The sequence below is a fragment of the Gymnoscopelus microlampas genome (assembly GCF_963454915.1).
Source record: "Gymnoscopelus microlampas genome assembly, chromosome: 9".
NCBI classification, from domain to species: domain Eukaryota; kingdom Metazoa; phylum Chordata; class Actinopteri; order Myctophiformes; family Myctophidae; genus Gymnoscopelus; species Gymnoscopelus microlampas.
This window is the reverse complement of record NC_139946.1, coordinates 12807496-12824572: the sequence shown is the minus strand read 5'-3', so window position 1 is coordinate 12824572 and position 17077 is coordinate 12807496. Positions and strand designations below refer to the sequence as shown.

Sequence of the window (17077 nt, the reverse complement as noted above, 5' to 3'; positions counted from 1 at the left end):
TCCCAGTGGGCGGCTGTTGTATTGCAAATCATTTTGGCCTGCTTTCTGTAAGATTCCTTAATCTGTGTTGGCAGAGGTCATATGTGTTCTTTCTGAATGTTCAAAGATTTTATAAGTCGTGTTTATGTGTATCTATTGTATGACAGATTAGTCAGAGTACTCCAGTACATAATCGGTTAAGCTGTGTGCATCATAATGCATCAGAACAACATTTTGAACTGTGGAAAGAACAAAATGTGATGTAAGGTCATGAGCCATGACTAACATGTGCTGCTGATATTACCACGAAATTGTGTGGAGAGAATTCCTCTGATCTCAAAGTCTTGGATGTTCTAGAACAGACTGGTCTGTTGAAGCTGTTAGGGTTATAACTTCTTCGCAATTTGTCAAGCCTTTCCCTGGGAATTCAAGAAGGTTCGTGTTTTCAGGCGAGATGTTCAGTCAATTCCAATTTTACTTTTGTCACTCATGGCTGCTTCACCCTCTCACATTGTTCTTAGATGAAAGCATGATTTACTTGATTTAACAAATCATTTGCCCCGCACAGCCTGTTCAAGGTGGGAATATTATGCTCTTATTCTACCCGCTGTTCTGTAAAAGGTATGGGCATGGAATGGGGGGGCACTATTGTGCAAAGGATTTGACACTCCGTTTTCATCGGGTAACGATCACATGAACTTCATAGATGTATTTAAGATGGTGTCTCTCTGTCGATCTTGTTTAGTCTGATGATTAGAGTACGGGCTCGAAACGTCACTCTTTGTGTGGGACGCCTTAATAAACATCAATTGAGGTAGCTACAGTGTGCAGACCCCCATTTGTGCCTTTTTCGCCTTGTTCCGCCTTTGAGCTGGCAGTGGAGGTAGCCACAGTGCCAAATTGATGTTTACCCATCAGGTGTGACGTCTAAGGTCGAACCAATCCCTGCTTCTATTGAATTTCACCAACCCATTACTCGCACAAATCCACCATTGTAACAATACCACATGCGTTTGCGTGTGAAAGAAAGGGGGATGGAGGGAGAGATCAAGCGAACGAGAGAAAGGGAGAGAGAGCAGTTGTGTGGGTTATTCAACTTCAGCATTTTCTTACTTGGAACAAAACTGGTTCTAATAACATTGTGGATCTCAGACCTAGTGTCTAGTCTATGACGTCAGTCATCTATGATGTAACTATAACAACTTTGGACAAAGTTTCAGCCCAATCCAATGGCTTAGTGGTTTACGAGACCAGCCCCAGACAAACGCATACAGACCCTGTCTCACTTACTGTATATTTGTCCTTATGCCACTAGTAGTAGCTATTGACTTCAAATCGTGGTGTGCGTGTGTATTTTCTCTCTCAGGAAACTGTGTCATCCTCAGAGCACCCCTCCACCAGAGAACCCGGTGAGCCCACCCAAAGAGCTGGCCAGCAGTTCTCCATCTCAGGTGAGCATTGTGGCACCTCTTCTGCTGTACATCATCTGTTCTGTCCCCTGTAAGATCAACCTTGGTAACATGGTCAATGGCCCCGCTCCTCATTCCTATAACTCTCCTCTTCGTCCAACCTTCTTCATTCTTCTCACTCTTGTAATTGTAGTTTTCACCTCGCCCGGAGTGAAATGTGGAATATCCCTTTTCCCTAGACCCCCAGTAATGCCACATAGTGCTGTGTGTGAGTTGGACAACATCGTATTTCAGTTGAAATTGTCACTTTCATTGAGTAACACTTGTCGGCTAGGTTTGTGCAGCAAATTATAATTTAAGATTTTACTATTCCCTCTGCCCTCTTAACACATTCCCTGCCAATTCCCTGCCAAAAACGTAGATCTACGTGTTGCAAATCCAACTTCTGTGACTACTTAAAAAGGTTCGAAAAAACCCTGGCAGCAGCAACAGAAATCTGGTAAATATACCTTGGCAGTACCTGGCAGGGAATGTGTTAATCAACGCTTTCATTCTATATTATTGCTTCTGTGTCTCCTGTTCTCAGGCCAGTCCTAAAAAGAGTTCCCCAGTTTTCAGTCCCATTAGGAAGGAGTGAGTGAGTTGCTCATGTTTATTATTAGCTCCTTCCTCTAAGGGGGTTCTCACCTCAAGCCACCTAATGTCCCTTCCATTCCTTCCTTCCTTCCTTCCCTCAGTCTGTATTTGCAGACACAAACACTGCCCCAGGCTCTTTCCTATAGCTTCATTGGTGTAAAACAAGTGCCACAGATGGCTAGTCGTGCATGTGGACAGTTCATCAGCATAGGTGAATGTTGTCTCCTGGGAGCTCCGGTGCCAAAGCACACTGGTTAAGGAGCTGTACGGGTCACCGGAGCTCCCAAACCCTGGTCCCCTGGAGGAGTTTGAGAGTCTTAAATCATCCTGTTAAGACAGATGGCCAACCACAGTGATTGGTTAGCCGCACCCAAAGTCATTACAATAGGCCGGGTCAAACAGAGCCTGTCTGTAATAGAATCCCTGGTATTGTGCTGAAAGGGCATGTTCATCATAGACTCTGTGCTGAGACTACACATCCTTCTCTCTCTCCTCTCCTCTCCTCTCTCTGACCTGTCTAACTCTTTCCATCTGACAGCTTATACAGTAGTCCCCTGGACCTCTCTTTCCACACTTTAAGGGAGAATGTATACATTTACGTGTACCACACCGTGTCCTCCACATTCCTGCCCCCAAAGTTTGTTTGCTCTGTCTTTGATTTTCTTTCCCTGTCCCAAGACACCTTCAAGGTATAGTATTGAGACTTTTCAAGTTGGTTCCATGGTCGTATAAAAAGAAAATCTCTCTCACTCACTCTAAGCTGAAGCCAGTTCACACTGAACCTGTTTGAGGGTCAGCTTGTAAAACCGCTGTCATTATTTTCCCTCTGCCAGAAACGGCCTGCTGGGGAGTTCATCGACCCTCTTGCCAACAAAAAGCCCAGAATATCGCACCTCGCCAGCAAGGCAGCCGCAGCACCAGTCAATGGCAAGCTCAGCTCTTCCAACGGCAGAGAGGCAGGTGGCGTGCAGGCCGGGTCGACGGCGGCCGCAGCGGGCACGTCCATAGCGGACAGCAGCGCGGTGTCCGGCGCCCCGCAGCTCCCCTTGCCGCTCCCCTTGCAGCTCCCCTTGCAGCTCCCTTTGCTGGACATCCCTCGCCCCTTCGACCCGCTGTCGGACGTCAGCAACGACTCCAACCATAACGGCCGAGACTGCGAGAGCCAGGAGTCGGCCGTGTCCGAGAGACTCGGCCAGCCGCCCTCCGTCCTCTCGGGGCCTGCGCCGCTCGCCGTGCCCGGCCTCGCATCCTCATCCCCCGGACACGCGGGCCTGGATGGATCCCGGGACAAGAGTCTGCCGTCCCTGCACGGCAAGTCCAAGAAGAAATCGAAAAAACACAAAGACAAAGATAAGACCAAGGCGAGGGAGCGGGAGAGAGAGAAGGACAAAGAGAAGGAGAAAGAAAAGGACAGGAAGGGTAGCGAGGAACATGTGCCTGAGCCAAAGCGAACCTGTGAGATTAACTCTAGCCCCGAGGGTCTGAAGAGCAGCAGTATTCCACACAGAAGCACAGGTGAGACACACACACACACTCTACTTCACTTAATGTTATTATAAATCTAACCATGCATTGGACACCGGCTGTCATGACTCCCACTTTATATTGATGTCTGAAATCTTGTATCAGGCAGAGGAATGAATTACTAAAATAAGGACTGGTGTGACTGGACACCAGGTAGTCACCAGTTTGAGCAGTAATGAGTCATGATGATCAACAGTATGTGACTCATTTGTACACTGGAGACCCCTGCTGTTCAACAAAATGCCACCATTTACTCCACTGTTTGGCGTGTAACTCAAAAAGACTGACTCATGCACATCAAATTATTATCAGTGTTGTTATCAGTGTGGTTCAGAGAGTGCATAGAATGCCACTGTGCTACTGATTTTCCTGGTTCATCACTGTTTGCCTCTCTCCATCAAAAAAAAAGTATAAGTCTTTAAAAGAACATACTGGCCCAGCTGAAAATAGTCCTTGCATAAAATAATTATTTATGGCTGAAATCCAAACATACCATAGTATTAACCATGCAATGATGTTTTAGCCTACACTGATTCAAATATTCATGGGGTTCTTTAACGTTTTAATGACTTTGGGAAAGATTTAAACAAATTCAAAAGAGCCATTAATGGGAAAATGGTCTACGAAGGTGTGAAGAGACAATTGTATGTATTGACGCTGGACTATATTGGATAAAAATAAATAAATGCCCATTTCTTATTTCATGACCTTGCTCTTGGTTTCAGAGCTGAATGGATTGTTCAACAACACCAGTGTTCCTTCGTCATCGGCCGAGATGGCAGACTATTTCAAGTAAGCGCTACAACAAAATGTATGAAAAATCCAATGAAGGAAGAGTTTTCCCTCTAAAACAAAATCATTGCAATGACTGGTTCTTCTATCCTTGTCTCCTGCACAGGAAGTACACAGTGATTGGCTCCCCGGAGCAGCGTCAAAGCTACAAAAATGACTTCAACTCTGAGTACAGTGAGTACCGTGGCCTGCATGCACGGATAGAGGGCATCACCCGGCAGTTCACCGTACTGGACACCGAGCTCAAACAGCTCCCACAAGGCACAGACAAGTATAAGGTACGGTATATCCCATTAAATAGGTGCAGTGGGTATTGTATGTCATCCCTATTACAAGTATTGTTTTATAGCTGTTTTCTTGTCAAAGCTTATTGAGTATTACTCAACTACTCAGGCCTTATTGTGGCAGTTATTGTACTTGTATGTTGATATCCTTCACACTTTTATCTTATCTTTTTCAACAGACAATCCACAATCAGATACTCCAAGAGTATCATAAAATAAAAAAGGTAAGGTTCGGACACTTCTTGCTCATATGATCGTTTATAACATCTCTTGAGTCGTACGCAAGTCTGTCTGTTTCTAATGCTGTGTGTTCTTCCTCTCTACTTTGCAGACTAATCCAAACTATAGCCAAGAGAAGAATCGCTGTGAATATCTACACAACAAACTGGCACATATAAAGAAACTTATAGCTGAGTATGATCAACAGCAACTTCAAAACTGGCACTAGTTTAGACTGTTTCCCTGTTCTCTCTGGAAACCAGGCAGAGAAAGGAAAACTCTGGATTCCGCTTGCTCTAAAAAGTACTTATGAAAGATGCCATGAAGGGAGTATTTCCCCTCATTGGGGCCAAAAGCACTAGTGAGGACAAAGCAGACCATATGATCTTTTTTTCTCTCAATCTTTTTTTTTTGTCTTGTCCTTTTTTGGAAGACGAGACTGGCTGGTTTGGCCATGTCTCTCTGTGTAGCTACACTGCATCATGTCCCTCTGTGTAGCTACACTGCATCATGAAAAAGGTCCTGTGTGGCCAGTCCCTTTACCCACCCCTCATTCTTATAAACCCTCATATAGTGCACAGACATCTCACACTGAGTCAACACAGAAACATCCACATTCTTTTGGAGAGCTCCTAATAATCTCTGGCTTTAGTCTGAAAGGAAAGGGACATTGAGATGAGAGTCTGCAGACTGTATGCCAAATGCAAATAGCTTGTTTTGAGTACACAAGAAAAAGGAATTACATGGATGATATAACAATTTTTCCCCCATATATTGAAATGGAACGTTCTGATGCTGAACTTATTTGACTATGGGTTTTTCCTTTCCTTTTTTAATTTATTTTGACATTTGTTAGAGTAATGAGTCTGTTTAGAATTTTACACTCCTCAATATCAGTATGACACAAGCAGTGTCTTGTTTTTTGTCTCTGCGTCTTGTCTTGAACATCAGCCAGTATTTCATTCAAAAGCTGCCTTGGCCATCAAGTTCTACATCTGCTGCAGTTAGTTTGTTCATCGTTTTTTTTCTCCCCCTTTTAATGAGATAACAATATACCTATCGATTGAATGAAGACAACGCAACAAAATGTACACTGTCAGGCACAGGTGTGTGTTTGGCTGTCCTTAAATTATGTGCAGATGTCTTAACAAGGGGGAATGTGTAAGAGCTGCTCTTAGCTCATATGTTTTCATTCAAAATATAGCTTGACAGCAGCTGTGAAACACAGTCCCCTCATTAAGTCTTGACAAGTTGTGATGCTTGTCTATTAAATGGTTACAGCAAGGGTCCTTGGTTTTATCAATTAGGATGTAATGTAGGATTATACCTAGCTTTTGTTGGCCAGCATTACAATCCAGTTTATTTTTTATGTTTTAGTAGCGATAACAAGTATTTTTTTCTGAATATTTAATTGCTGACTCGACTCTTCAGCATCACAGTTAAGGAAATCCTTTAATTGTAAGATGATGCAGACATCATCCAAAAACCTCTTCTCCACTTAAGAATGTGCAAAAAATTGTTTGGGTTAAACCATACATCTGGCGCCTGACAAGTTATCATTGTAACCTTACTTATGTTTTTTATTTTGTTTACAGTGTATATAACGAAAAAAAAACAGATTAAATAATTTGTGTTTTATCTGCTCATCGCCCACATGATAGTCATTAAGACGACTGTTAAGATGAAGCCGCCCTCAATCATTCTCCAGTCTGGAGCGGATGACTCTACCAACAGTCTGTGCCTGCCTGGTGGTCCTACTGCAGGGCTCCCTTTTTTAAGGCCTCTCAGCGAAGGAAAGCTTATCCGTGATGATTTTTGCCTTTTTATCTGTAGAACATGATACCAGACGTTTCATAAGGATGAACAAATCCATTGACCTTGGATCAGCACCTCTCTCTGAGAAGCTTTCCGAAAATGCATTCAGTTTTTAAAAAACAAAGTGTGGGGGGGGAATAACATAGCTGTCACGGAATTTGCTTGAAAAATTACAGAGTTGAGTTTGGTTTAGTCGGCAAATGCATTTCTTACATTGACCTTTTTATGTGAATATGAAAAATCAGCACTTTTCCTGCTAATCTTGCTGTTACCTGGGTTTTTTGTCCAAATGAAACTTTTCTCTTTGTCCATCAGAGTGCATGCTTTATGAATGTGTTATAATGACCAGTATTTGTATCTTTACTTGAAACAACTGCCCAAGGACATACAAATCCAAGCAAAGGCCTAGTCCAACTGAAGTAACATCCATTAAAACATGGCTCTGGCCAGCATGTATACCAAAGTGCATACCAAGTTGGATGAAAGGAAATGCATCGACAAAATGCTCTGTTTAGGCGCTGGCAAAGAAACATAACCTGTTCTCACTGTATTCTCTACTTCTAATTGTTTTTATTTTTGAATGATCAATCCCACGTGAAGCTTCACTCAGACTTTGTTCTGAGAGGTTGAGAGATCATTCAGACTTTGTTCTGAGAGGTGACCGATTACCTTGATTAGACTGAGGTGAGAGATCTCTCACTATAAAATGGGATCTGCTTGACTGGGCCTAGACGTTTAAAATGTCGTCTTAAACCCAATTTGTGCTTCCTTGTATGACTGTGTCCTGTGCTGGAATTGGCCGATCAACAAGCTCGCAGCGTGTCGCGGATGTGATACTTGAGTTTGTAGATTGGCCATTTTCGCCTGCGACACCATATAAAGCAGCATAAATTTGGCATTCGTTTTCACCTTTGTCATCAACTTTCAAAATGCAAACACTACACATGGCCAATGCTCAGAGTTCCAACACCACAATGCTGAATACTACTGGGTCTCTAGACTGATGTTGGATCTGGAAACATGATGTCAAGGCTGGAGGGGAGGGGAGGGGAGGGGATGGGTGGGGAGAAGGGTGGGAGAGAATGTGAATGTTTTGCAACCTGAATCAACTTTCAGCATTGCCTGGTAGCCTGCTGCAACCCTTTAAAAATGAGCTAGTTTTCACTGTTCTTATTGTAAAGTTGTTTTCTATAGACATTCTGATACAATTACTGTATTACAGCTCTGTTGTGGTCAAATATCCATTTTGAATCAAATCTTCATCAGTAAAGGTGGTCAACATTTTGCCCGCATATGGAGCAAATTGTTGGAAAGTATTGATATGCCAGCACAGGAACACCATTGTATGAGTTGATTGTGCCAAATGACCTGTTGTATAGGTTTTCTCTCTGATTATAAACATGCTGCTGTATAAGCAAAGAGGGCTTTGGAGAAGAGTCATCCGTGATGTTGGCGCTAAAACCCAAAGCACGCTTTTTGAAACCATAAGGGACTGGGACTGAAATTGATCTTTATTTCAATAAACTTCTTTAAAATCCTCCTTTGTGAAATTCTGAACCAGTTGTTGCTCTTAATTATTGCATTGAAGTTGAAACGTGATGTTTGACTGTGGTCTCCTTTAATGCTTGGAAATGTTTTTCTGTATAGTACATTATTCATTTGTGGAAGAATTTAACATGTCTGTGTTGTGTATGGATGCTGCTGCCAAGAACACAATATCTACCAAAGCAAGAGTACAAGTCATTACTCAAACTGTTTAAAGTAGACCGTCTTGAATTCCTGTCCAGCAGTGTAGATATCCTGCAATGCTTCTAAATATAAGTCTTTCCCAAGGCAATGTAAAGGACACTATTTTTACCCCTGAGAGCAGAGGCATATTTTTGGGAACAATGTGAACATAATTCATGGACACTTCAATCTCTGAATAGTATACATGCTAATTGTTTCTTGTAGATTTGATTGTCTTGCATGCAGTAAGGTTGGTCTCCTGTAGATGGCAGCATTGCCTTACTGTGCGTAGTATACTTTATTTTGATTAAGTAGTGCAATAGCTTGAACTGAAATATCTTTCAATGCACCCTTGGGTCTTCTGCCTTGCATTGTTGTTTTGGGTAATCCATAATGTCCTCAGGAATCTGTTAAATAATGAGCAAAGGAGGAGGATGTGGGTTCATACTAGCTCTGGTCCATATAGCTAGGTTCAGTATGTAGGCTATACAATTCCTTATTTTGCTCATTTGTCTGGCCTTCCATTATCCAACAGGAATGTGCATTGTTTGTTTGCTGACAGGCCTGTGGCATGGACTGAATTGTGCATCCAAAAAGGGCCTTGGCATAGGAGAGCAGAAGTCCAGCAAGGCGACAGAGAGGACAAGCCTGCAGCAGTCTGACACACCGTGAAAGATCCCAGAATCCACATAGCAACCGTGTTCCAGTTGGCCTGGCCTAGTTGTACAGCCTTGCTATTCTCCTGTTGGCTGCAGTCCCGATGTTGGCCTCAGCTCCACTCAGGGAGCTGGGGGGTGTCAGTGAGTTCACTGTGGCAGCATGCCATCTCCTCCCTCTCCTCAGTCTCCTGGCCCTCCCCTAAACATACAGCAGCATACACACTCTGCTCTGGACATGTTTACTGTCACAGCAGAGATAGAAGGCTCCCCTCCCCTCTGTATTTCCATGGCACGTCTTTCATTTGTCTGGGTTTCTGCATATGGTGGTGGAGAAGGGAATGAAAGTAAATCTAGAATCTCAATAGGGCTGCAGCAGCTATCGATTATTTTCCTAGTGATTATTCGATTGATTACTTTATCGATTAATTGAATAATCGAGAAGGGAGTTTTAAGTATATCAATGAATCAACAAACCTAATGGATTTTTTCATAATCGACTGAATCGATTAGTCTGATTAACCACAACATGCATTATTTTATACTTTGTCATACAATGGTGTCGCTGGAAAATAGCCGGTCTACAAATTCACAATGTGTTATATGTATCACGAGGTATTGTGAGCTTGTAGATTGACTACTTATGCTATTGTTGAATATCGATTATCAATTATTTACAATTGAATTAATTGTTTTGTTTGATTAACTGTTGCACCCCTAAATCTCAATGAGCTTTGGAATTGCAAGGGTCAATAATGATCAGTTAATCTGTTTGTGTGGGTTCATTATATGTGTATTTAATTGGTAGGCTACAGTAAAATGATTAATATTGGAATTGCAACCATATTGCTAATCTCCATCTAGATACATCTCCATATAGTTTATATAACACATTGGAAGACTTGCAGCTTGGTCTCATGGGTTGATGGTGAGAGGGAAACCTCTCACAAGAAAGTTCATAACAGTAATAGTACAAAATTCAAATTCAAAGACATTTATTGTTTTCATATTTAACAAAGATTAGAAAGAACAATATTTTGAAATGACTAACAAGACAGTACAGAGCATATGCCTTTGCCTATGAAATATAACTGAACATCCATAGAGAGGGAAGAGACTGAGGCTTTTATACGCGTGTGTTCATCTTTTGATTTGAAACACAGGGCATCTTTACCTCATTGTTCCCAAACATATGCATTTGACTGTATGAAGGAAGTTATGTTTGTCTCAATCCTTATATTACCTTGTATATTCTGGGCCATTTGGAGCACAACATGGGTGTGCCTTGCACATCTGGGACAACCCATGTTTGTTTTTGCCAAATATGATACAATAACAGAATTATGCTAAATGGACTTAATAGCCAACCCATCCTACATGTACTATGTATAGCAGTTACAGCAAAACTATTTATTTCCTATTAAACTGATTTAAATCACTGACCAAAGTTACCACAAAACGTATAAACCTTGTAAGTAATCAGTTAATGTTATGTGTCTCTAGACATCTATTGGTCTAGACTTGTGTTACACAAGCAAATGAGCTGCAAGTTGCTCCCTTCAAGCTAGATTCCTGGCCTACTTTGTCTTTATAGGCTAAAGAAGTGAACTTCAGCTTTCTATACCTGAAAACAATGCTCTTGGGATCGTTGCTATGCGTGCAATGAGGGAATACTCGAGCGTTTCCTTTGTTTGGGTATCTTGTCTGCTATCTCCTTTGTTTGGGTATCTTGTCTGCTATCTTGTCTGCTATCTTTCTATAAATTTAATTTGTGCTGCTAAACTTTCTTTGTTGTTTTAGCTGACACCCTCTAGTGTCATCTTCAGTCTCCATTATTTCTGTGGGATGTCTTTGAAGTCAGTGATTCTTCAATGACAATGACTATCATGATTGTGTCAGATGATCCAACTGCAGATGCATACACCTCAGCATTCACATTGAAGCTTATTGTTGCAACGTATATAACAATTGCAACTATTTTGAATTTCTTTATTGTTATATCTAACCTGCGGCTTGCTTGACAGAATGTTGCAGGTCAGTTTAAAATTGTCTGCTACTGGTTTACACTTATAGGTTAGGTTACATGTGAAGGTTTGCATAGATTACATGTGAATGCTTTGGATGCATTCAATTTGAGCATAATAAGGAAACCACTTGACCCACTATGGTGACAATATTGTCACCATATCCTTCTCCTTTTAGTTGTTTATGTGTTTGTGTATATCTATATACATACATATGTAAATGTTCTTGTGTGTGTGTGTGTGTGTGTGTGTGTGTGTGTGTGTGTGTGTGTGTGTGTGTGTGTGTGTGTGTGTGTGTGTGTGTGTGTGTGAGAGAGAGAGAGAGAGAGATATATGTATGTGTCATTATGTATGTATATATAGATATACTATATGTGTATGTATGTCTTTCCATAATTAAATGTTGAAATTGTTTCCATTAAGGTTTTTTGTTTCTCATTGCACTTAATAGTTTTTTACACATCATTGGGTCATTTCCTAAATGTCTTCAGTTAAATATTCGAAGTAGGCTACATTATTTATTTAATTAAGAACTAGCAGAGATATGGTGTGTGGAAACGCATATAGAATTTAATTCAATCAAACTAGATTTAACAATGGAGTTATTGTAGATAGCCCGTTAATTGCTACCTCTACATGGCTTTTGATTGATTGATTGATTGATTGATGTACTTTATTTAGTAAGACATGAGAATAGTACATGACAGTACAAATTCGCAATACAAGGTCTACTAAACTGGATAGCTCAGCTAAGCACATAGCTTGTTTAAGATGAGATCCCCATGTACACAAATCATGATGACATATAAGAGACAGACAGATATACACACTACTATACAGAATGTCATACAATCAGTTTACAGGTTACTGGTATGAAGAGTGAAAAATATGTACAAAAGAAGAAAGAGAGAGGGGGTGGGGTAGGTTAGGTTAGGACATGGGGTAGGTTAGGACTTGGACAGGGGCCATTTTGCTCTCACATAAAACGAATAGAATATCTACTCTAAAAACAAAAATATAACTCTGTAATTGGGTGGTGCAATAGAATATTATATAATATTCGTTCAATGTTTCTCCTAAATCTAGTTTACGTATTCATCCACGTAATTATCAGTGGTGGAAAAAGTACGCACATGTTTTAGGCCTACTTAGGGACAGGTCGAATTTACATTTACATAGTAGATCGTCTATTTTCAAATGGCCAGAATGTATATAGGGCTGAAGTGGTTAGTGTATGTTTTGTAATATAATCTAAGTCTACAAAGCAACTAGAAACTTTTCAAATACATGTAGATGATGTAGTGGAGTAAAAGTACAATATTTGGATGCAAGATGTAGTGGAGTAGAAGTAAGTATTGGAAATTGGAAATACACTTTACTAGTAAAGTACAAATACCTCAAAATTGTGCTTAAGTACAGTACTTGAGTAAATGTACTGGTTACTTTCCACCACTGTACATATCTGAATAATAAAGTATTACTACTCCATGGCTCAACTCAGCACACCTGCCCTCCCTCACCAATCTCTGCACCTGTCTTGTCTTCCATTCCACAATCAACTGCTGCCACTATAAAAGCCCAGACACGTCACTCATCGCCAGAGCTTCATTCTGTTGGTAGTCATGCAATGGTTGCCAGTTCCCTGATGTTGTGTGGGAGTTCAGAGTCAGACTGCTTCAGATCATGCTGAATAATTGCTAGCAACGTCTTCAGACTAGGACTCAAGTCTAAGATGATCAGGTCATCAGAGGGTGTATAGTCGTCAGAGTTGTCTCCTCCAAAGAGAATGACACGATCTCCCACCATGCAACAGCACATGCTATTCAGTGTGGACCCAGTGCTTGGGCTCAACCTGCTTCCAGGAGAAGGTCTCTGGGTTGAATTTCCACAGATCATTTCTTTCACCACCATATATGTACAGCTCTCAATTGTAGGTAAAGGCTGAATAATGCCAGCATTCTTGTGGAAAAGTCTGTGTAGAAGGTGTGTTCAGCCAGCAGTTGGTCTCTGTGTCAAACACTCTGATGCCATCCGTCAGCAAATCACAGCCCCCAAATACAAACATCTTTGTTCCGATGATGGTGGCAGAGTGACCTGATGAAGCAGGTGGCGAGTGCCTCCGTCATTAATTAAAGCCTAGACCATTGTGGTGGTGTCCAACTTGTAGATGTCATTAGTGTCTCCATAAACCTCCATTCATCCTCCATGGATAAATATGATCTTCCCCAAGACACAGGCTGAGTGGAACATCCTCCCCTCTGGAACAGTCCCTGACACCTTGCGTTTGAACCATCTGTGGGTGTCCACATCAAATGCATAAAGCACGTTGCAAGGATGCCACCCATCCCAGATGTACATAATATATTCTATCAGCACAGCTGGGTGTCCCTGGCACTTGGAGATAACTCTTTCTCCTCGATGACGTTCTTCTCTTCCAGTTGTCACTGGGGACAACTTCCTCCAGCGTAAAGACACTGTGTTGAAAACATGCACATCCATTGAACATACAGTTCAGCAGAGTTGATAATGTATTCTCAAGGTCACAGACCCTTTCTTATTGGCCGCCAGTAAGGTTCCATTTTGTTTGTTTGTTTAGTTTTTTTTCAAAAAAAAATTTCAAAAGATTTTTCGGGACATAAATCAGAAAACAACTTTCCAGAAACATTCAAATGCTTTCTTTCACAAATAGTGAAAAAAGCCGATCTGCAAGCTCACAACGCATCACATTGGGGATGATTTCACTCCTGTGAGTGAGTCTGTGTGATTCCAGAACAGAGGGAGTTCCGGCACACATACAGGTCATGTACATTAATTAAGTGGTCAGATGGGTAATGTACTTTAAGTACATTTTTATGTCAATACTTTTGTACTTTTACTCAATTATATTTTGAATTCTGGACTTTTACTTGTAACAGAGTATTTCTACATTGCAGTATTGAATTTATTGCTACTTTTACTTAAGTAAAAATGTTGAGTACTTTTTTCCACCACACTGGCACTTAGTTACTTGTTTACGTTGTTTTGCGATAGAATATATATCATATAAAAACATACATATTCGTCCAGTGTTCTCCTGCCGTTCGGCCAATGCTGTCGGACACAGTTTCTGCGGTTGCTAGGCAACCAGCGAACCAATTGCAGTGCGAAAACGAAAACGTCCTTCGGGCCTATGGGATCCAGACTCTACTCCCTGCTAGTGGCCACCCTTGTCATATTTATTCACGCCGGGCAAGATGGCGGTGATATGGCCGAGTTGTTATTACCAGTCGACATGAGCAGGCATTTTTATCCATATATAACATTGAGTCGGACGTATATACTTGACTATATAGTGTACATATTTACTGCATGAACGAGTATCGACGTCGGCGTCGTTTGTTTTGGACGTTTCAAAGGGGTTTTTTGTCCTTTCTTACTAAAAATGTCAAGGTAGCTTCGGTCGCTAACCTCCTTAGTTGGCTAACGGAGACTTAGCTAGCGTAGCTAGGCTATCACCACAGCGAGCCTCCGGCAAAGTGGAGAATGGGAGAAAAGCTCGAGCTCAAGCTCAAGTCTCCGGTTGGAGCCGAACCCGCAGGCTACCCGTGGCCGCTGCCAGTATACGTAAGTGTTTGAAACATAGCAAGTTAAGTGGTGGAGTTTGTCTTGTGTTTTTACCTTTTTGTTACTGTTAGCTCATTGCTGCTAACAGTAGGCTAGCCTAAGACCCATGGCATGTCTGTCTGCCTGCATGGTCGGGCAGGTCATACGGGTCGGGGGATGGTGACAGACATTTGGGGGTCTGTGCGAACTGCGAAGGTGTCTAGATAATTGGTTCTCAAAGTGGATTCCAGCGACTCTCTGGGTTCCTTTTTAGAGGGGGGCTATATGGACCCTTGCAAGTCTGTAACTCTGACAGTATGCAAATAGAACCAAATGGACCCTAACGGGTCCATTTGGTTCCATTTGTACACTGTCAGAGTTAAGGGGAGAGACCTTGAAATGTAAAAGTTTGAGAACCATTGGTCGAGATGTCTTGTCACGATGACTGACTGACTGACCGGGACAATTCAACACAACAAACCCCGTAGCTGGTGCTGTTGCCTGACTGTGGTGGGCTGGACTTTGTAGCTATTGTTTACAGTCTGCAGTCTGTCTGCACGCTGATCGTCCACAAATGCTCGCTGTCATGCAGTCTGAAGGCTCTGTATGAAGATGAAACATCACCGATTGGTATTAACATGACATTTTGTCAACCGAGCATGTTTGTGTTAACTGGAAGAGGAGATCGGGGATGTCCTGTGAGTGTGACACATGGGGATATACCCAGACAGTTTCCCAACCAGGTGGTTGGGTGTTTTTTTTTTTTTCCACAACAGGGTTCTGTTAAGTTGCTGCTGCTGGCCAATGTCTAAATATGGTTTAGACATTTTGTTCTTAAAACAGGTTTAGATTATAACCATGTCATTTAAGTCTGAACCATCACAGGCTACCCACAAATATGCTTTGGAAAGGACCAGCTAGCTACTACGGGAGGATGTAAACAATGAGTGTCTGTTATAAAAATGAGTTTTTATCACTGCACTGGTTGAAAAAAATGTAAAAAGGGAAGTTCATTGAAGACTGTTCTTGTGGTCTTTGTATTTCATCATGAAGTTGGTTCACAGCATGCAAGTTGGATTCACTGAATGAAAACCGTGTTGAGTCCTTGCAATAGAGCATTCCTTGGATGCTTCCTTTTTCCCCCCATTCCCCAGTATCTTTATGATCACAGCAGGCCAGTTGTGTGTGTGGGTAGACTGAACTGTATGCATCCAGTGAGACCCTGCTTTGATGTGGGATTGAAATGCCTAATGCAATTGCAATCATGTACTGTATATTCTGAGGCAGATTGCTTGCTCCTCATTATGTATTGCGTACCATACCGAAGGGGGTAGACAATTTCTGTTACATGCTGTCAACACATGCCAGTGGGTGATTCTTTGTAGTAATATCATCTGAGCGTAACAAAAAGGGAAACAGTTGAAAGGTCTGCGGTTTCTTTGGTGGTACAGTATTTAGTGAGTTTCAGCTTAGACTCGCATTTTTTTGTGATTGTGCCGACACACAGCTGGTGCTGAGAAAATGCATGCAATGTATTTCTCAGAATGTTCAAGTGGGTCTCAACGTACTCTGTGCCTTCTCTAGCATTAGACTGCTGTTTGGCTCCCAATGGAAAACGAAACCTTTTTCTCAGCTAACAGTCAACATTACCGCAGTTGATGCAATCAGCCTCTCTGCTGCTTGTCCTTGGCTGACTGACTGACCCTCCCTTTACACCAGTAGGCTGGAGACAGATAAGAAGAATTGCATCGTGAATCTCCTCCCTCTAGGAAAAGAGGCCCATTACCCATGCAATCTAGAGACCAGACCACTTCCCAATGTTTGGACTGTAGGGAGAGCCATGTTTGGAATTTAATATACCACTGGCCTACATTCTATAGCTATACAGGGACTATACTTGTGCTCAATTAGAACCAGCTGACAGAACTTATTTTGGGAAAGGCATGCATTGGGAGCTCTGCAATATGGAACCTGTTCATGTGCAGTGCTTGCTCCTCCGGGTTTCAAAGGGAAAGACTGCCCAAGCGAAGTCTCCTCACGCTTCTCTCATCTCCTGTCCATATGGCTGGCTCTGCAGGGATTGAAGCCACAGAGGATGTGAGACGCAGTTAACCACATGAACCCTAGTGTCCCTATTCTGGGGGCGAACATTCAGCAAGATCTACAAGCTCCCTGCGCATTGTGACCTGCATTGTCATTGCATGTTGTGAGCTTGTAGATCAGCTATTTTTGGCAAATAGATTTGGTGTAGAGGGAAAACTTTAAAAAATAAATAAGTATAGTGTTCCCGGGGGGATCCCGGTCAACTAAGTATATAGGGTTTAAGTGGTTAAAATCTCTGTTGCTGCATGTTTAACAAATGATAATATGGATCAGTGCCCACATTTAGTATGTCTGGTGGTTTTGTACTATGTTGCGTTCTTGCTGTC

The 17077-nt window shown here is 41.9% G+C and overlaps 2 protein-coding genes across 2 annotated transcripts in view; both read left to right on the top strand.

The window, feature by feature from the left end:
- Positions 1-8215, top strand: part of ell (elongation factor RNA polymerase II) — a 44521-nt gene extending 36306 nt beyond the window's left edge. Inside the window, exons 7-12 of the mRNA XM_084067934.1 lie at positions 1346-1430; positions 2858-3539; positions 4274-4340; positions 4447-4618; positions 4804-4848; positions 4956-8215. Of these exons, the coding sequence (XP_083924060.1) occupies positions 1346-1430; positions 2858-3539; positions 4274-4340; positions 4447-4618; positions 4804-4848; positions 4956-5072 (1168 nt within the window). The 3' untranslated portion in view covers positions 5073-8215. The remainder of the gene's footprint in view (positions 1-1345; positions 1431-2857; positions 3540-4273; positions 4341-4446; positions 4619-4803; positions 4849-4955) is intronic.
- Positions 8216-14300: 6085 nt separating this feature from the next.
- dot1l (DOT1-like histone H3K79 methyltransferase) overlaps positions 14301-17077 on the top strand; it is a 43484-nt gene continuing 40707 nt past the window's right edge. Inside the window, exon 1 of the mRNA XM_084066474.1 lies at positions 14301-14669. Within this exon, the coding sequence (XP_083922600.1) occupies positions 14589-14669 (81 nt within the window). The 5' untranslated portion in view covers positions 14301-14588. The remainder of the gene's footprint in view (positions 14670-17077) is intronic.